Raw genomic sequence first — 21,897 nt, 5'->3', positions numbered from 1 at the left:
CAAACATTTTAATACCTAGAGACCTTAAACACTCATGACTTGTTTTGATTAGACCATGAATGGGCCTGAAGAAATTGCCTACTTACCAAAATTAAGAGATCATTTAATTGATTGCACTGTCTGTAAAATGTGTACCATGGTTTTCTGATTAAACAAAAACAGCATATAATGAGCATGTAGTTAATGTAACTAGTGGGGCTCATGGTAAATATTTTGCCTTTTGATTTACATGTGACATAAATCTGATATAGTGAGACCTATATATTGTTCCTACAGTGGTAACTCATAGTAATAAGTCATTTAAATATGTAGTAACAATGGAAATTATTAAATTGCTCCTATATTTCATAGCCAAACTTGTACGTTTTTCACTATCTCAGGCTGCTCATTCCTAATATTCAGGCAGACATGAATTTTCTAGCTTATTTGTTTTTGTTGCATGTTGAAGGAGGTATCGTGGTGGAAATAATGACACCTCCTAACAATTAACAAAGTTTATTGTGCTCAGAAAATTAAAACCTTGATGAGGCGATTGAACAGTAATTATTCAGTACATATTCGGCCGTGCGGTGGCGAAGCCAGGAGAGAATCCTTCACCAGGAAGCAGCGTCCTTGGGTTGACCACGATGGCGGCGCGCGTGACGGTCCAGAGCCAGTCAGAGAGAGAGTGAGACTGAGAGTGGCTCTGGCGGCGTGGTTGCGCCCTGGCAGCGGACCCTGGTGGCGAACGCCGGAAGCCAAAACACTTGCCGGCGAAGGCGCGTTCGCAATGGCGCTCAATGATGATTCAAGGGTTGAGCCGCCACACATGTCAAGTCTTCATTTAAGCATAGTAATGGCCATAAACTGGGTTTGAGCTAAAATTCTGATCATCAATAAATATTGACCTTTTTGCTTGGCCAGAATGATTAAAAACTGATATTTAAAATGTAATGATGGCCAGTATTAAGCTGGATCAAATGGAGAATAGGCGTACATGAATGGTTTCAAAAGTTCAAAGCCAATTGGAAGGGAAGAGTTAAAGAAATGGTCTTGTTTAACATATAGAAATACCATTTGTAAATTTATATATTTGATAAATGTAACACAGCCCCTTCTTGACACAACTCTGCACTTATAAAAATGGCTGAAAATAGAAACAATCGTACTTTCCTTTGTTAAAAAAACTAGATTTAAAAACCAAAATTAATCACACAAAATTAAAAAGTATTTATGTGTATATCCTTTTGTATCATGACCACCATATTTATCCACATATTTTGGTTATCCATATCTTGGTATTTTTCAATTATTCATGCTCCATCATACATCCATTAGCATGGATAATTGAGGGTTTACTGAGCACCTGTTTTGTATCTAGAATTTCCCACGGAGCAGTGGAACCACAGTTGTGGCATGCGATGGGATATAGTAGGGAGGATATAAATTTAGCAATATGGAATGCATACATAATGAACAAACCAGGAGCACTGAAAGTGGTGAAATAACAAATAATAATAATAATCTGTATTAATCAAAGAGCAGCCCTTGCCCCTATAGATGTTGTCAAAAGAAAGAAATATAAATACATACATTCATTACCATGGTGCAGAGATATACATATATTATAATTTCACTTTTGAGAAGCCCAGTTCAAAATATTCACTTAAAGAATACAATGAGTTTGAGATTAAACCATCCTTAATAACATTTTTTAGCATAATATAACTAGTCAGTCCTGCAGTCTGGGGAAGTTTGTTATAGAGCTTTATGGCAAGGTCATCTGACTGGTTGAAGGTTGTGGACAATCTCTATTGGGAAATGTCTAACATATTTCTTGATCTTGAATTATGGCTGTGTATATTGCCTCCTAAAACAAAGTTATTTACATTATCTTTTGCATGAATTAAGCAAGTAAATGTATACGTTAAAGACTGTCATCACTCTTAGGCTGACAAATAGTGGACAGCAGTGATCATGATAGCCAGGGCTGATTTAATCCTAGCTGCTTTCTTTTGCAACATCAGCAGAGCTTAAAGGAGTTTTTTTTGTTACAGGCATATAAACCAGCAGAAGTCATGTTTAAATCCCTCCTGCAGTTTCCAAGTTGAAACTCCAGAAAATCGTTGCTTTTATGGCAGGAAAGATATTTTGATGGATTCTGCTAAGGAAGAACCTATTGGTGGAATGGTAAGTAACAAAAAATACAGTTAGCCACTAATTTACATTCAGTAGGCCCAGAGCTTTGTACTTATTACTTCTACATGTCATAGGAACCTCCTCTTGTTTACCATTAATAATTTCTTTCTTCATTTCTTAGTAAATTTTGCTTGCTTTCATGCTGTCTGAAAAGCCTGCTCTTTTCTATCCTCCACCTCTCCAGCTTTCTCTCATGCCCACCCTATTTAAAACCATGGTTTGTCTCTCTGTCCAACTTATTTTCTCCATTCTTCACCATATCCACATCTCAAAACTTTCAATCTATACTCACCCATTTTCCTTAAAGACAAGGCTTCACATTCATATAGTGCTACGCTCTATATTGAAGTCTTCATTAATCTTTTTCAAATCTTTACTTAACATTTATCTCATTAATTCTCACCTTGTAAGTGTAATTCTACCCTTAATGCCCCATTACAATGTTCATTTTCGTTTAAATTACTGCTAAAATGCATGAACTTTAAACCTGCTCTAGCTTATTCCCTTCTGCTCCAATGTTTCAATTATCTTTCCTAATTATTGAGAATATGAATACCTTTGTTTTCATAGTATTAATCTTCATCCCATGCCTCATCCATTTTTCATATAAAGCATTCAATAATAATTGCAATACCATGGCTATCTGATTCACTATTGCTTGATCATCTGAAAATATCCCTTAATCATCTAACTGCCCACATTTATTCCCAACCTAAACCCTTTTCATGCTACCCTCAACATTTCCCCAGCATATTTTTTTAGAAGTCCCAGAAATAACTGCAATCCTGTCTCCCTTCCCCTCTAAAAATAATTCAAATAATTAGTTTTTAAATAGTTTTTTACATGGGTGGTATGAAAAGTTTCCAACCTAACAAAGATACAAGACATTTTTTCTAAAATTTCTGAATTTTTTTGAAATTTTCTGAAATTTGTGAGGCTGGAAACTTTTCAGACCAACCTTGTATTTTTAATAAATATTGTTGTATACTTGACCTGATTAAAATTTTTGGTAAATTCTTTAAATCTGTGTATGACATTACTGATAGCTGTGAATATGCATCATTCATTCATTTAGTTCATGCAACAGAGGGTTTTCCAATAATTACTCATATATGGTGAATATTAAACCCACTAATCAAATGAATGAGATCCTTCCTTCCTATATGTACATAGAATGTTCATATTTATTTCCATCTTATCTTCACTTATCCTCGAAATGTTGATGGTTCTTCTGAAAGTTGCCCCCATTAGATTCAGTACACTTGTCCTACCTTTTTTTCAATCTTTTAAGACATTCAGGAAGCCTTTTCTATCATTATATTCAGTGTTTTAACCCTAAGGCTGGTATATAGCAGCCCTTCATTCTTCTCTATTCAGTGTTAATTCCCTTCCTTCCGGGTAGCTTTTCTATTTTATGCCCTTATTAATTTGTCCTAAGTACTTGTCTCTTGGTTTTCTTTGTGGGATCTTACCCTCAAGTTTCCCTTCTATTATGTTTCTGATCCATTGTGCCCCAAAGTATGTCCAATCCATCTAGTTCTTCTTTGTCAAAGAGTTCTTCTTATATTCCTTTCCCCTTCTGTTCTTCCTCATTCTTACTTTTTTCTAACATTTCTATACATTTAATCTTCAATATTCTCATCCAGCACCTGTTTTAAGGGCCTGTCCACGGGAGAACCATTTTTTACTGGTTCATTTATCCAATGTTCCATATGGTTAATCCTTAAGAGTGCCATCCTCCATTCATACCGCAAACTGCCCCCTTGTTTGTAGCCTCAGGCTGTTTGAATTTAGTTGCTGCCTTTTATATGAGCATTATTCTATAAATGTTAAACTTTATATCCATAAGAGCAGATCCTGGATCTCCAGGTCCACCATCCTTTCAAATTGGCTGCTTGCCCTCTTAAACATTAAAAACCATGTTCTATCTCTGCTATAGGGAAGAGCAAGCTTTCCATAAGTCTCCTGTTGTATTGCATAGTCCTCAGCTGATGACAATATAGTTTCCAGCATTACTTTGTGGAAGTGATTCATTAATCCAAGAATACCCCTTGTGTTTCCACATAAAATATTCATTCAAACAACCTAGTTTTCAATTCATAGCATCATCATCAGGTGCACATACAGGAATAGTATTTAATGTATACCCTCTGTGGATTGGGTGTTAGCAGGTTTTAGGAACAGGATGGGGACAACAAGATAGGGGGTGGAAAGGTTAATTCAGGAATGTCATAAGGGAGGTAACCATGGTGTTAAGGATGCAGACACCCTGTTTTGCTGAATGGCCATTGGTAGATGTTTGAAAGCATGGTAGTTCGAGAAGGGATGAATTGAAGGTAAACAACATTTCATTGAGTGTTACATATTGAAAAGAAAGGACCTCAGCTTGACACCCTCCAGTTATTAGAATTAATTGAAAGTTTGAACTTAAAATGTGAAATACTTAATGATGTGTTGTTAAACACCTATTCACACCTTCTCGACCTTCCATGCTTCCAACCATTATCCAACGGTCAATCAGTGCACCAGGGCGCCTGCATAAAGACTGCGGTTACTCCTGCCCCACTCCCTCCCAATGAAATTCCTTTGTCAACATTTGCACCCCGTATCGCACCATTTTCCCCAAATTCTTACACCTGCCAATAACCTTCACCATCCACAACCCTTTGAAACTTTATGATTGAAAGACTATGGAAACAACATTTATATTATGCCAGTCAAACCTTTTCAATATACATATGTAGATAAGTAGGAATTTAAGAAGAGAATTCATTAGCAGCTTAAATATGTGTGCCTGTTGGGAAGGTAATGAAGAGATTAAAAAATAATTCATATTTTTTCAGGCTGCTGTTGATTCGCCGGCTCAAAATAAAATTATGGTTGACATAGGGGTTAACACAGAAGCATTGGCTAATGTTTCTGATAGACAGAGGAAACTACTTAACCATGATAAGGAATTACCTGGTAATAAGGATGACATAACCATAGTGAATGGCAGTACTGAAAATATAGATCAAGAACTAGAAACACTTAGCAATCTAATCAACAATGCTGAGGAAGCTTCTGATGTGAAAACAGAGAAAAAATTAGTGCAAGAATCAGAACATATTCCAAGGACAAAATTGAGACACGTGGCTGAAAGGAAGATAAATCAGAGAGTGTTACAAATGACTATCGAGAAATTGAAAGCTGAAAAGTTAGAAGAGCGGCTACATAATTGTCAGCTCCAATTGGAAAGTGTGACCATTAATGCAGAGAAGGAATGTAAGGTTGGTATTTTTCACTATTATTGAAGTGGAATACATTTAAAAAGTCATGGAAGATGATGTAGTGCATCAAACCTGTCATGGATTAAATCAATGTCTTGTGGAAAAGTGTTACTCTTTGTTGATGATAATTCTTATAACCTTTTGAACACTCATTTAATAGGAACCAAATATGTATTACCGATCCCCCACACTTTTTGTTAGAGTCATATGATATTGGCGATAATAGCCATTGAAATACAAACATTTTGCTTGTCTAATGCCATAGGCCTTGGGAATTTTCACAATTGTTGGTTGAATCCATCTTCATGCATCGGTAAAACTTGCATTAATATAAAGGGAGGTGGACGATGTTATGGTTACCAAAATTTTTACAATGTCTTAAATTAGGGAATTTGGGTCAAGTAGAAGTCTTAAAAATAGTTAATTAAAACTATTAAAGAAGTTTTCATTCCTAACTATTTAACTTCTTCACTTCAAAACTTTGATGTTCCTTTATCAACTTACCAAAATTAGCCTTAAAGTTAATTATTCTATTCATAATGTTTGAAATTCTTTTATTTCATACAGAAGAGAGTTGATTTGGCAAAATGGGAAGAAGGAAAAAAATGGCAGCAAACTGTGGAGAAACTTCAAGAAAAATTAAAGTCTGAAAAGAAAATGGTGGAAGATGCTAAAAAGTTAAATTCCAACCTCAGAGATGCTATTGCTCGCCTTCAGAGAGAGAAAACTGTCCTTGAAAACAAACTTCGATCATTTAAAAAGGATAAGATGACTGTAAGAAATTTCCAAATTATTTAATTTTCATATATTTGGACTTTATATGGTTGACATGTTAGCAATGATTAATTTTTCCTTAATTTGAAGTACAGCACTTGTCATAATTTTAACTTATGTTAATGATTACAGTGGAACCCAGACTCTGAAATACAAGTTGAAGATATGCAAAAAAAAATCTTGCATTTGAAAAAGACAATATTTGATCTTGAAGTAGTAAATATTTCACTTAAGCAAAATCTGGATAAATGTGAGAGAGAGAAAAAGAAGGCCAGAGAAAATGATAGGTAAGTTTTCCAATCAAAAGATGGTTTTCATTTAATCCTAAAATAAAAATTATAGAACAATGGTACTATGGAGCAGTATTCACATATCTGATCAGGGAGTAATACAAACCTCCAAAGGTTTCAATGGTTTTAAAGCTTTTAATTTATCAGAAATTGAAGCTGAGGGATCTAAAAGCTATAGCTTGTATATACCATGTTTGTATAACAAAAGTTTCTGAAAAATAGATTTATTTCAGATATTGCTACAATACCTCCATCCAAAAGATCCAAAAAAAAAGTATGAGTCCTGACAACTATGACATTCAGACCACTGAGCCATGTACCATTTCTGGCATTGGGACAGGTTTCTGAAGTAGTCATTTCATGAAATCCTTTCACAGTGAACTCGACAACAGCAGAAGCAGAGAAGATGCAGAAAGGTGGAAAACCAGTTAGAATAAGGTCTTTGAATGTTAGGATGATGCTGAAGACAGGGAAATTAGAAAATATGAATTGGGAGATGTAGAAAGGAAATATAAAAAAGTCTGGATGAGGTGAGATTGGGAGTTAGGGGAAATTACTGGAGCGATAGTTTTTGAGTAATATGCAGTAAATGGAAAGCAGCCAGCGAGGAGTGGCAATAGTATTGAGCAAGAGGGTGGGTTGAAGCATAGTAAAAATAGAGCAAGGAAGTGATAGAAAATGATTTGTAGAAGTAAAAGCTGAACCAATCAATGTGGTCACTGATTAGGTCTACATGCTGCCAAGTAATCATAGGGAGGAAGTTAACAGACTATACAATCAATTATAATAAACAACTGTGGGTATTTCTGGAAGGAAAGATTGGATAGTGATGGGGATTGAAAAGCAAAGGGAATAAAGACATTGAGGGATTTAGGTTTGAATCCCAGTCAAGGCAAATAGTTTTTACCTTCCAAAAGTAGCAATGGTATGTTGAAAACTGAAAGCGGGGAGTACACTTGGTGAGTAAGGTAGACATGTAGGATGTTATGAAGAGAGGAAGGAAGTATGCCGAATTGAAGAAGGGTTTATAGTAGTGTAAGTAGTGTTTTGTTAAGAGAATGGAAGGAAATGTATCTGTACCCTTTTTTAGGCTGTATCCTTCCTAAACCTACCTTAACTGATAGAATACTAATGATAATAATATTGATAAATCCTGAAGATACCTTGCCCATCACTAAGGATTTAAAAAAGTAAAAACAAGATCAAAAATTGGGCAATCGGATGCTAATATTTATGATATTTTTACTGCCCTGTTCGTGAATTGGAATTGCATAGGTTGTATTAAAGTTGTGAAATAATTCCAACTCTGATAGATTTCTTCTTAAGTTTATACATGAGATAAAACAATGGTTCAAGACACATTTTCAGAAGTAATGGAAAAAGTTCATGAGGTCCCACCTTTTTGCAAGTCAAGCTTACATGGTTTAGCTTTAATGTCCTCAAGTGAAAGTTTTTAATTTGAAATTATAAAAGTAGAATCAGTAGGACACTTTGGAAGAGTGTCATACTTGACTCGTATATGTTCAGATAATAAAAACTTTGCAAATAGATTTGTTATATCTTTGTATGTACGAGTAATTGAAAATCTAAAAACATTGCTAAGACATTTTGGACTTATCATTTTTACATCACAATGTAATAATTATAATAATTTGGCTTTATTTGGGTGAGATCGAGACTGTGGCTGTCCCTTTTTCCATCTAACCCAAAATATATTTACTATGGCTGGGGGTGATTTTTTAAGAGGTCACAAGAGGCAACCTTGTGTACTCGGCCTAAAAATTCCATTTGCATAATGTTTCTACAAATATGAGTGAAAATAATAAGGATATTTCAAGCAATAATCCAGCTGTATATTTGGGATTCTTGCTTCGCTACATGAAACATAAATCTTGGGTTCATCCAAATGCAAACATGGCAGACGCAGCCCATATTTTGAAATAAATGGCCGATTCCTTCCATGCCATTTGAGACTCCTCTTATGTCTAGGGACTTTAATCGCATCTTCTGACATGAAAACCAAAGTAACTTCTGGCAAATTGCAACAAAGAGGTTGGCAGTAAAAGAAATCGTAGCTATAAATGAGTGTAGGTGAAGTTTCTTTAGAAAAAAGGATTCAGAGGCTTCTTTTAGGCATTTGGTATCACTTCAGCCACATTGATCTGAAAAAGAAGGATCCATTTATTTATTCTTCCATTTGAATTAAATTCCCACAAAATGGTAAAAGGCAGGTTTGGAAAATTGTGTTACCAAAAGAAGAAAGATAGCCAGTCTCTGTCCACAGGTGGTATGTGTGTAGACAATGCCATGGAATAAAAAGCCTGGCATAGAGGTGCCTTGCACAATGGCATTCAGGGAACCCAGATGATCATTAATGATATTTTTAAATTTATAATATTCCATATATTCATTTTATTTTAAGCTATTTGATTGATTAAACTGCTAATGAAAGTTAACGATTAAACTCATTTTTGTGTGTTATTTTTTAGATTTCTCCGAATATGGAGTATTTATAATTAGTATGGGTACACAGTAGTCCAGGGGTAGAGCATTAGACTACTGACTAGAAGGCCTGGGTTCGATTTCCGGGCAAGCCTCTCAAGGCATCTTCAGTTTTACCCAAGCTGTGAGATTTTTTAGTCACCAGATCTTCTAGGAAAACTGTAGCTGGTACGGGGAAGGATCTAACCCCCCTCCTGATGTATGAATTTTGCATGGTGTCAGGCTTAGTATTATTATTATTACTTTTTATTTGCCCAGAGATCACAATACAAAAATACCAAATGTACCAAAAATACCAAATATACCAAAAATACCAAAAATATTGGGTGAACTCCACCATCACTTACCAAACCAACCTTTGATTACTGTGTTTATGATTTATTATGAATTTTATGTTTTCTTACTAATGTGCTGCAATGTGAAGTTCTTTATGATTTTCCATTGTGTGTCATTTCCTTCCTTTTCATGAGTTCTGGTATTGATTCTTCATCATGAGGAAATTTTGGTCTTAAAATTTTCTGTTATGAGTATAATGATTGCTATTTATCTTTCTAGGGATGAAAATAAGAACAAAACTACAAATGATGAGGAACCAAGAGATTCAATCAATTCGAGCTCAAAAACAAAGGTAATTTTTTATTTCTTTAATATTACACCCTCAGCCTCACCCAAGCTGTGTGATTTTTCAGTTGCTAGAACTTTCTAGGAAACCATAGGCATCTCAGGGAAAGTATCTGGAAAGTACCCTGATGTGTGAATTTCCATGCCATTGGGCTTAGTATGGAGTGAACTCTACCATCTTCTATCAATCTGACCTTCGGGTCATTAACTTTCTTTATGGCTTTTAATTTTATCATGGTCATGATTGCTAGCCTGTATAGATTGCCTCCCAAGCCTCTATCTCCCCAAAGATTTTTAATGCTTTCATGAATTTCAGAGGTGTTTATTTGATTTGTGTATATTTTGAACCCAATAATTTGATCCTTCCACAAATATATGCTAGATGGAAATGTAATTACTGCAAAAGAATTATGGTCTAAAGACAAGATACCTAATGGGAGTTCATAAATGGGAAGGTAATAAAGAAGCTTCATCACTCCTTCTCTCCCTTTGCCCTGCCTCCTAGGTTTTTATCTGTTTGTTACTCTAATCATGATCAGCATTATAGGTCAAAGAAAGGCCATGATGTTGACTTTATTGTGTCAATTGTTTGAATTACAGGAAGATTTACTAAAAGAGGAGCAAGAAAAATTGAAATTTGAATGTGCCAATTCCTTCCAGAAAATTAGTAAATTAGAAGAAGAAATAAAATCTTTGAAAGAAGAAAAAAATAGCCTAGAGGAGAGAATTTTAATTCTTGTCGGTAAGAAAATCAGTAAAAATCTGGTGTAATGCATTTGGAGTCATTATTTAGTGCGTAGAGTAGAGCATGCACCCACATTGTTACTAGTAACACACTGCACTCAACCACATTGTCACATTATAACTTGAATTTCAATGTACTGTTATTTACTCCAAACCATTATATTTAGATATGCATAGGTGTTGTTGCTGACAGAAATTCTTTATTCAGTTACCATTCTTGTGTATGTGTAATAATACCAGAATGACCAGATTTAACACAGATGCTATATATTTATTCAATTTAATCAAAGTTTAAATGATTGAAGTAATCAGTATCATATTTCAGAGGTAGAAACTCAGAAACTACACTTGTTCTCCTTGTAGTGATTTGTCGAGATGGAAAATGAGATTCAAGCAGTGATTAAATACTTCGTAAAGAAAAGTATGAAAGTAAAGAAAATTCATACTGACTCTCAGAACACTCTGGGGGACTCTGTTCCTTCATATTCAACTGTTGCCAAGTGAACAAATGAGTATTAATTTAGTTGGAACAGCTTAGATAATGATCCAGGTAGTGACCGGCCAAAATATGCCACTACCCCAGAAATTATTGCAGAAGTGCATGAAATGGTCATGCTGGATTGCTGACTGAAAGTGCAAGGAATCTCTGAAACCGTAGAGATTTTATCTAAATGGGCATATCACATTTTAACTGTGGAATTGGATATAAGAAATCGTGACTCAACACAAACAAACAAACAAACAACAACACAACAAACATTGCTGGACCAACTGCATTACTGTACAAGGAAACTACACTGAAAAATAAAACATTTTCACCGAGGAAATTATTCATTTCTATTCCATTCTGAGAACTTTTCAAATTATCATTCTATTATCATTCAATTACTTCACATCCACAAGTATGGTAATTTTTTACCAAATTTCAGTTTTTTGTCTAAAAATTGTGCCCAATTTTTATCCCCTCCAAATTTTATTTATGTAGCAATGCATAGTGGACTGCCTACTTCCCAACTTGTTTGCTAGAAGCGACATTGTGTAGTTTGTTTTTTAACCCTAAGTACCTGTATATGCATATGTGTTATTATATCATTGTCTCAGGGGTTAAGATTCATCCTTTCCACACTATGAGTTTGAAGTTGAAGCCTAGGAAGTTTTTTAAAGGTATTCTGGCCCAGAATTTGGTCATTTCCATTACATATATCCATCAACCTATCAGACAATATGTTAAGCTTTGGATCCTTTTATGCCTTCAATAGGTACAAGCTAATATCAATGCAAAATTTATATACACAGTTCCTCTGCATCTGAAACTCCTACCTGCTATTACAATACCTATTTCTCAATAAATGCAAAATCATCTTTAACTCTAAATAGCAAATTCTCACATTAGCTCTAATACCATTTTTTTTAACAGGAAAAGAAGAAACATCTAGCATGGTACATAATGAAGTAAATGCTTTGCGATTGGAATTAGCAAGAAAAGCTCAGCTATTACAGGCTGTTAAAGGATTGCTGAAGAGGATTCATGAAAAAACAAAAAAAAATTATTTACAAAAAGAAGATCCATGAATATGATTATTTGTCATTTATAAGTTTAAAAATTAAGATGAAGTATGTTTGAATACAATCATACTATTTGTATAATGTTAAATGCTATATGGTGAAAGTAATTTTTTCGTAAACTGGCAGTGAGAATATTTTGATTGTCAATTATAATTTTTTAACCTATAAGTTCCCATTTTATTTATTTCCTAATATTTCTGAAGCCATTTACAAACCTTGAGAATCCCCAAAGAGTTTGAAGAGTATCCTTTCATGAAGTAAACAGGAGCATATGGTTGTAACAAATGAGCACCAAGTGATGTGTGATATAATAATAAGTCATTTAAATTGTTTTATTGCTCTTAATCTTGGCCTAAAGGGCTGACCATTGTACTGAGTTTAGGATTCCTAGCGTACTCATTTCAAGTCCTCTATAATTACGATCATATTGACTATTACCAGCCAGATCTCCATTACTGTTCCAGGCTTCTGAATTGCCATGCATTCATTTTTTTCATGGTCCTCAGGCCATTATAATGTCATTCCTTCCTTTTCTCTCTCTTCCCCCAGGGCTTGAGGTTCTAACCTCCTTGTCCTGTTCGAGACAGTTGACATGGTTAGTGGGGCATTTTTTTCTATCCCCGTGTATGTCCAATCTATATGGCTCAGAAGACATAATATTCTCTTTGAGTCCAAGTGTTCAGCACTCTTAAGGAGATCCTAATTATGTAGGGGAAATTGAACAATTAATGATTTCCATTTCACCCAACAGTGGTTTACACAAACTTGCTTGGGTATCGTAACAGTGCGGTGGCTAATGTGCTGGCTTCCCACCCTGAGGGCCTGGGTTCGAATCCCAGCGATGACAAATGCTTTTCAGTGGTGTCCCGTTCCCTACATGAGGTGCTTTGTGGAGGGCACTTTGAGTGAGTACGCGGTCCGTCGGATGGGATATTAAACTGCGGACCCCTTGGTGCCTTTCGTTAATAGCAGGCTAATACTGATGCCGGGTTTCTCTCCAGCTTTCATCCTTTCCTATCCATCCCTAATGGCACAAATAACCTGAGCTGCCATTGCCTCCGATAAAAACTACTACTACGACAAACTTGCAGCAGCTGTTTTCAGCACTACATATTCATGTATTTTGATTCCTTCTTTTAAAACAAACTGTACCATCAAAACCTAGGATAAGTTAGTTTGACCTTTAAGACCTAGGAATGTTGCAGAAAAGCTGTGACATCTGTGTACTTACGCGAGTAAGGGATTAATGTAGTTGCCCATGTTTTTCTAATAAGAATTGTAAGTTTTTGTTAAACTCAACTACATAAAATTACAGAGAGAATTGCACATCTTTTATGCATTGAAAAAATCGCCCTTTAATAAAATCCCAATGAGTGTAATTTTCATATCACCATTTGATAAACAATGATGGGTTTAGCTTGAAATAAGCAAAAGTCACAGCATGAAGAACTATATATCTCCACTATTTCTATAACCTATAGCAGAAAATATTTTAAATTCTGTGCTTGAGCATTTATATTGGTTTCATAATGCTTATGAAAAGGTATATGGCGCTTCAAAGATTAGGTATTATATGTGAATTAGTACATCCATACCATGAAACTTGCTGTTGCAGATGACCTGGAACATAAAATATCGTTAATATTCTCAATTGTGGTGAATCTAACCCTGTGGGAAATTCCAAATTGCTAATGCTGAGGTTTTTTTTAACTTCAGAATAAATTTTCATACAGAGTTGTAATATTCATACTATTTTTTGTCCGATTACTTGGATGTGTCTAATCTATCGGTCAATTTTTTAAAAATAAATGCCATCTATAATTAGCGGATATCAGTTATGAACAGAAAGCTTTACCTTACTCTATCGTAACGAATATAACCATGGAAAATTCCGGGAAAAAATGTTCTACGACTTATTTTCCTTGTAGAAAATATTTAAATCCTATGTTAACGATAATTAGTGATTTGGATAAGTGTGGAAGCTCGAATGCTTGAATAAAATTGAATAACTATTCACAGAAAGCTAATGACAGCTCTTATTAAAAATTAATGCTTTCAATTTTGAAAAAGGAGTTGTTTTGGATGAAAAAAACAATATCTCTTTGAAATATTTTTGAGAATTAGAAAATGAATTCACAATTTCCCAGTTGATTTGGCGCCTAAAGGGTACGCATGTCAGGATCTGCGAGTCTCTTTATATAATGCATGCGCTTACTGTAGGATTATCCTTTTTTACTTAGACTTCTTTCTTTTATGTTTCTGTTGAGATATTTATCCAGATTATTTATGTGTTCTTGGATTTCAAACTATTAACTTAAATTAATATTAATTTACTGGATTTGAAACGTCTCGCAGTTTAATGGTAAATATCGGCATTTTTTTGTTATTGAAATTTTCTTTAGGCGCCATTAAGGTTATGCAGTCGTTTGCGTTAATACATTTGGTTTGTACATAGTTCGAAAAGTTTACGTCCAATTAACCCGCATTCATATTCTAGTGACGTCGGTCTAAGTGTCTAAGAAGAAGTGCGTGTTAGTTTTTCTGGGTACAACTTCAAAGGTATGAGTGATGCCGTTGGTCTTATTCTTTTAAAGTATTTCATTAATGAAATAAGATTAATTGAGAGAAATCGCTCACCAGTGATTGGAATTTTCTTAAGTGTTAGCGTTTGAATGTTAGTTTATTTTCTCTTTCTGGGGCACAATATCTAGGATTTGATTAAGGGATGATTACTAATTTACTAATTATAAAGATAGTTGGAAATAATGGGTTGCTTATTTTGATTTTTCTTTTGGCACTTATGGTTAACCGGTAATGTGTATGTTAAAATTTTGTAATCTGCGGCCACCAAGTGTGGTGCTAATCTCTCACCGCTACTCTTCAAATGTGATTAGTCAATTTAGCTGGTTTGGAAGAAGGCAGTCGAGCATGTGGTGGAAAGATGTTTTTGCCCTGAGGATGGTATTTTTAATTCAAAGAGACTCTTGGGAATTACGTATGTGTATATTTCAGAGATGTTCTCGTTTCGAGCAAGCATTTCTAATGATTATTGTTTTCTTAATCCATTATCAATTGGCAATTTATATTGTAAACCCCTTTTAGTAATAATAAAGGATTATTGTCCTCTAAGCAAAGAAAGAAGTTTAGTCTGCTGCTTACTAATTATTTTTCAGTTGTTTAATTGTTAATCAGTCCATATAAGAATTTTTGGTATGGATATTGTGTATTGATTTAATACAATGCAGGAGTCTGTCGAAAGATGAGTATTCTATTTTCTTTGAACATCATCATATGAATTTTTTATCAAACCCGTATTTAATTGTTTTAACGTTCAATTCATATTCTTCCTTTTCATGCGTGTGTATTTTTTCCGTTAAATTCTACAATGTTTTTGAATGGTGGTTACAATTTTCAATGGAACTTGTGTTTACTTTCAGCGCCATCCATTTTAATGTCATTCTGCCATGCATAATGGCTTATTTGAAGCCAGGCACTTCTCGGGTATGATATTTCTAATGGTTTATATTTTGAAGGCTGTGATAGTGTTTGATTTTGATTAGTATGAGTATTCATTTTGTAATTGTTTTGAAAATTTTAAGGGTGAAGCATCGGGAGACAATGGCCCGTATGATGTTACGTCATTAGATCCACTTACTGAAACATACCAAAAAGTGCTGAGTGACAGAAGGAAAAGAGATATAGTTAGGGGCAAGTAAGTTAAGCTGTAATTGATTTAGGTGTGAACACTGCTCTAACCATTTGCAGCCATTATGATTTTACTTTAGTGCAGGGATTCCAATGGTCCACTGTATGGTATGTATTGTGCGTTTTGTGTTGCAGGATACTAACCCTAGATTCTTAGAAATAATATATTATGTGAATTTGGTTAATGATAGGATTACTTTGAGATCTGAGGATTCAATAACATGTATTTATGTATCTATGTATGTATATGTGTATTTATTTGTATTTTCATACATAACCATGTGCATAAGTGTATAAAAATATTTCCAATTTGCAAAATAGTTCACTCTGAAATAGTTGTAGGGATAAGGGATGGAAACAATTAAAGGACATCTTCCTCGGTAGCTTAGCGATCTGCATGTGACCTGCCAAGCTGAATGTCCATGGTCCATATGTGGTCAAGAAAACTTGGACTCTTGGAAACCAACCCCAGTTGTCTTGTAAATGCAGTGTTTATGCAAATTTCAACTCTAACTGGTATATCCTCATGAATCTTCTCACACAATTTCTACACTAGTGTTAAACTGCAACCCACTTCCTCAGAGAGATGGAAAATATAAAGTTAACTTAGTTGTGCCAAATTACCTCTTTGAACTTACGAAATAGTATTTCATTGCAATGTTACAATTTTATCGAGATATTACTATATCTAATTTATAAGTCCTGTGTATTTCAAATAATTTAAATAGTAACCACTTGCAGATACCTTTTTAAAACAGTGAAAATTTTAAAGAAGACTTCTTGGGCTTATTTAGTGGAAGCCCTTCATTATAGTGATAATGGCAACAAGTTAAATAGAATTATTTTAAATGGGTAATGACATTGTATTTTTGTGTATCCTAATAGAGTGCTGAAAAAAGGGTTAAGTTAATGCTACATTCAAATCTTAAAATATCCCTGTGAGAGTAATGCATGTTAGCTGCAATATTTGTATTGAACATTGGAAATTCATCCTGATATGAAACCTTCAAGTCCTTGGTTTAGTTTATCATTTGTAATAATTGTAATGGAAGCCCTTACAACAATCACTCAGTTAATGGTTTCTGGCTTATAACAGTGATTCATTCTGTTAAAAATTAAAAAATATCAGTCAATGTGGATATACCACTCTTTGCAGTTAATTACTTGGAAACAGGTGTATTTTTCCATTGTAGCCATGAGTTGGATTTTCACTGCATTTGGATATTTGGTATTCTTTTTTTCATCATAACTGATACTGTCAATCTCTAGGCAATGTAGGCAGCTGTTTTCTTCAAGCATGGATTATGCAACCTTGAGTTTGACAAATTATCAAGGAAATACCTGCATTAATATAGGTTAAATGGGTCTCTGTATATAGCTTGTTTTAATATGAATTCATTGGTTGCTAGCATGGTTTTGCCAATGCCAAACTTGTATGTTTACATGTATCATATTATCTAGACGAAAAAGAAATTAAGAGCCCAGTTTTGGATCCTCAAAGAGTTACACTAAAGATGTATTATCAATGTATATAGAGCTAATTTAAGATTTATGATAGGGTAAGAATCTCTTTTTTGCCATTGCACCTCACAGCACCTGAAATTAATTGTTTCAATCACCTTAGCCTGGAACTGAAGCAGTGATGTTTACTTTTGAAAACTAGTCTTCTAACTTATAAAGTTCCAGTTTTTATTTCAGCAGCATCCATATAAGTCTCAATATAAGTATCAAATCTTTGATGTTAATAATTTTAATTTTTTTATGTCAATTTTTATTTTTCTATTGTCTGAAAGCATTCTTTAAACTGTGTCTACAGTATATTATTTATATTATGTCATTGTAATAATGATAGTCACTCATTGGTCTAGGTTTTTTATTTATCAAGGAGATAATTTTTAGTTACTTTTTAATAACTTCATTATAAATTTGTTAATCTAGTAATGCAAATTTGCTGTAGACATTTCTTTGTAGCAAATGTTTCATTTATGATATAATAGTAGGTCCCTTAGCTAATTAAGTCTAATGCGGTTTAAATGCTACTAATTTTTATTTTTATTCCAGTTATAACATAATATTATAAGAATTTTTAAGTTAAAGGGGAGGATAGACTCATATTATTCTCTAAGGTTGATTCAATATCATGGGCTGGCCCTGGATATGACAAATTGAATTGTGAGCATTATAACCTAAGGCATGTTGCCCTGTGGATGTATCAAAGCACAAATTAACCATGAATTAACAGTACTGAATTTTTTAGCTTAAGTTGTGAGATGGACAATTTGTGGGTGTTCCATAATAATGAAATTTGGAATAACTGTTACTTAAAATTTATGGAATGGTAATAGTTATTGTCTTTATTATTAATAGCTCTTTTTTCTCCCTTTATTTTTATGGTATCTATCACTTGAAAAGCTGTACAATATTCTGTGGGGGAGGTTATTTAGGTGGATATATCCTTCCATTCAAAGATTAATTTAAAATATTTCTCAAGGCAATTTTCTTAATGTTGATACACAAATATGAAGTTCAAGCAGATGCCTAGTTTTTGAGAATTTTGTAAATTACATAATGTTCAATAATTTTTCAATATATTTCATAATGGTTCTTACATTTGAAGTTTACAGCTTCCACATTTATTTTGGAGACTTTTCTGTTGTTATAATTACCCTCCAGGCAGCCTGTTTATGTGAATGTTCTCATTTTACCCACAAAGCTGCCACAGATTTGTATGGTAAGGGGTGTTAGATCATTAGCCATTAGTGAAAGAGATAATTATCTGCATTTGATTTTATTTTATCTTCTGGTTGTTTAAATGGAATGTTTCTTACTTTCCTGGTCATAAATTGTGTTAGAGACAAAGGATTCTTTATATCATTCTCTTTTGCTTAAGTTCTTGTTGTTGGCTTGTCTGCTAGTGATATTTGGGGCTAATATTGGTCCATCTTTGTCGAGGTTAAACTCTTAATGTATTTACATGGCTATTAGATTTGGTTGCTTATTATCTAATTATTAACTGGTTATCGTTGTTCCATTGGCTCTCAATGTGAGTTTATTAATTACGTCACTTTTTTATTATAATTATTTCTCATTGCTGAGAAGTTTGGCAGAAAGAACGGGAAAACCAAATTTAATTGACTTCAGATAACCCAAAACACCATTGTTTTTAAAACCCTATGATGTTTATACAGTGTGTGTGGACATATTTAATACTTAGATTTCTGTGGGGAAAATGGTGTGTATCTGTAGGCTAGCATCTGTTTTACAAATGTATTTTTCGAGTGATATTTGCAATGTATTGCATTTCGTCTCATAAAATATTTTCCAGCAAAATATCATTGATTACACTGAGTACTGTATTAAAATGTTGTTTTTTTCTTGAATCTTGAAACCTGCTACTCTTTCTCTATTGTGAAGGGACTCCACTATTGACTATGCTTGAATGTTTTCATTGTACCTTCATCCAAACTCATCAGTTAGGCATCTAAATTGCCCAAATTTAGGGAGCACGCCATATTTAAGGGTATTCAAATTCGTTAGGCTGGAGAGAGTACAAATTTAGGCACCTACTTTGGCCCTTAGATTTAAGATACACGAAGTGTATCCTAAATACACCATATCGCGACCCCATAATTCGAACTGCTGGAAGCATTGCAACCAGCAGAAGAATTCTTTGAGAGAGTACACTTACTATTAATCAGGGAGTGCTGATAAAATGGAGGACTTAATTGAAGTGAGATGAGAAAAGACAAAACTTTTCTCAGCCCAGAGAAATTTGGCATATTCCACATGAATGTATTTTTAATTCTTGTAATAAGTTTATTTTTTCAAGTTCTTGAGTACAGATGTTTCAAATAGAGAGGCGAGTTCATATTTCTTGGTTTGGTGCTTCATTCCATGACAAAGCAAATCATCTTTTTAAGTCATTCTCTTTACTCTTAGTCACGCATATTTTCCTGAATGACCACCATGATTTTATCCTTGCCCTATTTTTTTTCTTGGTAAGTCTTATTTAGTAGCTAAATATCATGGAAAATAATTTTCAAGTGGAGGGTTGTTTAGCGAGTGTGCAAGCATTTAATAGTTCCCTTAGTTAAAATAAGGCTACATTCATGCAACTGGATATTCATCGGTCAGACTCTGCAGTCTGTGATCACAATTTAAGAGTCTTGAAGTGTAGAATCAGATTCAAAAGGATTAGGCAGGGGAAGTGGGTTAGGATATGGAATTTAGAAGTACTAATTTGATTTACAAGGAGAGAGTATCAGCAGGCTGTAGAGAAAATCATGAGTACTATTGAGGAACCCTATCGGTAAGTAAGAAGAAACCTATGTCAACAGTTAGAAATAAGTCTGGTAAAATAAAAGATGAAACAGAAAAGATCCATTAGAGATGTAAGTGAATATCTAGAGGACCTGTATTGTGAAGAGCTTAGGCCAGCAAGTTTAGACATTGAAAGAGACTATGACATAGATGAAGATAGTTAATATCCAGACATAATTGACAATGAGATTGAAAGGGCATTAAGGGGAATGAAATGAAATAAGGGTCAGTGGGGGTAGACAGTATTCCTACAGAACTACTTAAAGGTTTTAGATATTGCTGGGGAAGAGTCTTATGGACTGATTCGTGGCATTTATGAGGAAGGAATCTAGCCAGAAGACTTAATCTGATCAGTGCTAGTGCCTATTCCATAAAAGGTAAAGGCTACATCATGCGAGGACTACAGAACAATGTTTGATTTTGCTCTCAGCTAAAGTGGCTCTCAGGATTATCAACAAAAGAATGGAAAGCGAGGCAAAAGATTACTTAAGGGATGCTCAGTTTGGGTTAAGGGAGGGGAAAGGCACATGTGATGCCATTGCATGATGGTGCTAGTGAGGGAGGACCATTGCATGGTGGGGTAGGAGAGGGGATTGTTGGTATAATCCAAAGGAGGCAGGAAAGATGGATGCAGAGCACATTGATTGGTAATGGAATTTTGAAGTGTGATATTTAACAACAAAAGAATGGAGAAAAGGGCAAAAGATTTCTTAAGGGATGATCAGATTGGGTTCTGCAACAGAGTAACACTTGATGCCATTGCAATAATTAGATCACTGATAGAGATGAATATAGAAAGCAATTAGGACCAATTTTTCTGTTTTGTTGTTTCCATAAAAGCATTTGATGGAGTTAACTGGGAGAAACTAATGAATATATTGCAGAAAAAAGGAGTGGATTGAAGGGATAGGAGGCTAATCCGCCACCTGTACATATATTAGACTGCACCGGTGCGAGTGGAGGACAGAGAGTCTGAATGGGCAGTGTTAGGAAGAGGAGTGAGGCGGAGTTGTGCATTATCACCTGTGCTGTTCAACGTATATGTGGAGGAAATGATTAAAGAGGCATGGGAAGAACTGGAGATTAATGAAAGTAGGTGGCGAATTCATTTAATCAGTTAGGCTTGCTGATGATCAAGCTCTGGTTCTTCAGTCAGCCAAAGGGTTGCAAATATTGCTGAGTGTATTGGAAATTCAATGTGATAGACATGGGATGAGGATTGATGTAAATAAAACAAAGGTCGTATGGTTATCCAGAAAGAGAATGGCTAAATTAAATGTAAAATAGGAGGGCAAAAAATAAAGCAGGTGGAACGGTTTTAAGTATCTTGGAAGTGTTTTGGACCAAAAAAGTCCAAGTAGTAGGGGCATAAGGAAATGAATTACACTAGCCATAGGAGCTTTCATAAGGAGGAGATAGTTGATAACATGGACATTGAGTAAGGATGTTAAGAAAAGGCTTGTTAAAACTTTGATTTGGAGTGCAGTAATGTATGGTGCAGAAACATGGTCATTGAAGCAGGGTAAAGGCGTTGATTGGAGTATTTTGAAATGTAGTTGTGGATAAGGATGGAGAACAAATAAAGTTTAATGAAGTTTTCTCCTGTCTTTCTGCATTAAGCTGATATGCTGGGAAAGCACCAGATCAAATGAAGAAGTGCTGGTATGGTGGGGGAGGAGAGATTTTTTGGGAGGAATCATAAGGGGAGATGATAAATGGATGGAAAGTATATTGATCGGCAGTGCAATATTGAAGACTGTGATAGTGTAGAATGTTAGGTAAGTTTGGAAATGGCTGAAATAAGATAGGGATGTTGGACAAAATAAAGGGAGGAAGTAAGTATTACGGTGATGACAAGGGATTTGTTATAGAGTAGGTTATGTTTTCTTAGGAGATATGAGATATTTATTTGGTATTGTGTCCAAATA

At 34.5% G+C, this 21,897-nt stretch overlaps 2 protein-coding genes across 8 annotated transcripts in view; both read left to right on the top strand.

The window, feature by feature from the left end:
• The window catches only part of LOC139685807 (centrosomal protein of 290 kDa-like), a 53,020-nt gene extending 42,793 nt beyond the window's left edge, over nt 1–10,227 (top strand). Inside the window, exons 16-21 of the mRNA XM_071582925.1 lie at nt 2,037–2,169; nt 5,022–5,447; nt 6,015–6,221; nt 6,354–6,508; nt 9,569–9,641; nt 10,174–10,227. Of these exons, the coding sequence (XP_071439026.1) occupies nt 2,037–2,169; nt 5,022–5,447; nt 6,015–6,221; nt 6,354–6,508; nt 9,569–9,641; nt 10,174–10,227 (1,048 nt within the window). The remainder of the gene's footprint in view (nt 1–2,036; nt 2,170–5,021; nt 5,448–6,014; nt 6,222–6,353; nt 6,509–9,568; nt 9,642–10,173) is intronic.
• A 3,972-nt stretch (nt 10,228–14,199) lies between these two features.
• LOC139685696 (tubulin monoglutamylase TTLL4-like) overlaps nt 14,200–21,897 on the top strand; it is a 75,182-nt gene continuing 67,484 nt past the window's right edge. For 6 of the 7 annotated variants that reach the window (XR_011700214.1, XM_071582693.1, XM_071582696.1 and 3 more), the window contains exons 1-3: nt 14,369–14,503; nt 15,382–15,445; nt 15,544–15,656. Coding sequence is in view for 6 of the 7 variants with exons in the window: in XM_071582693.1 (XP_071438794.1) it covers nt 15,416–15,445; nt 15,544–15,656 (143 nt within the window). In the remaining variant the exon portion in view is untranslated. Of the gene's footprint in view, nt 14,307–14,368; nt 14,504–15,381; nt 15,446–15,543; nt 15,657–21,897 lie in introns of those variants that run through there. The other variant, XM_071582694.1, reaches the window with a different exon arrangement.

The sequence above is a fragment of the Hetaerina americana genome, unplaced genomic scaffold (assembly GCF_022747635.1).
Source record: "Hetaerina americana unplaced genomic scaffold, ioHetAmer1.1.p SCAF_12, whole genome shotgun sequence".
NCBI lineage: Eukaryota > Metazoa > Arthropoda > Insecta > Odonata > Calopterygidae > Hetaerina > Hetaerina americana.
This window is presented reverse-complemented; position numbering and strand designations above follow the sequence as displayed.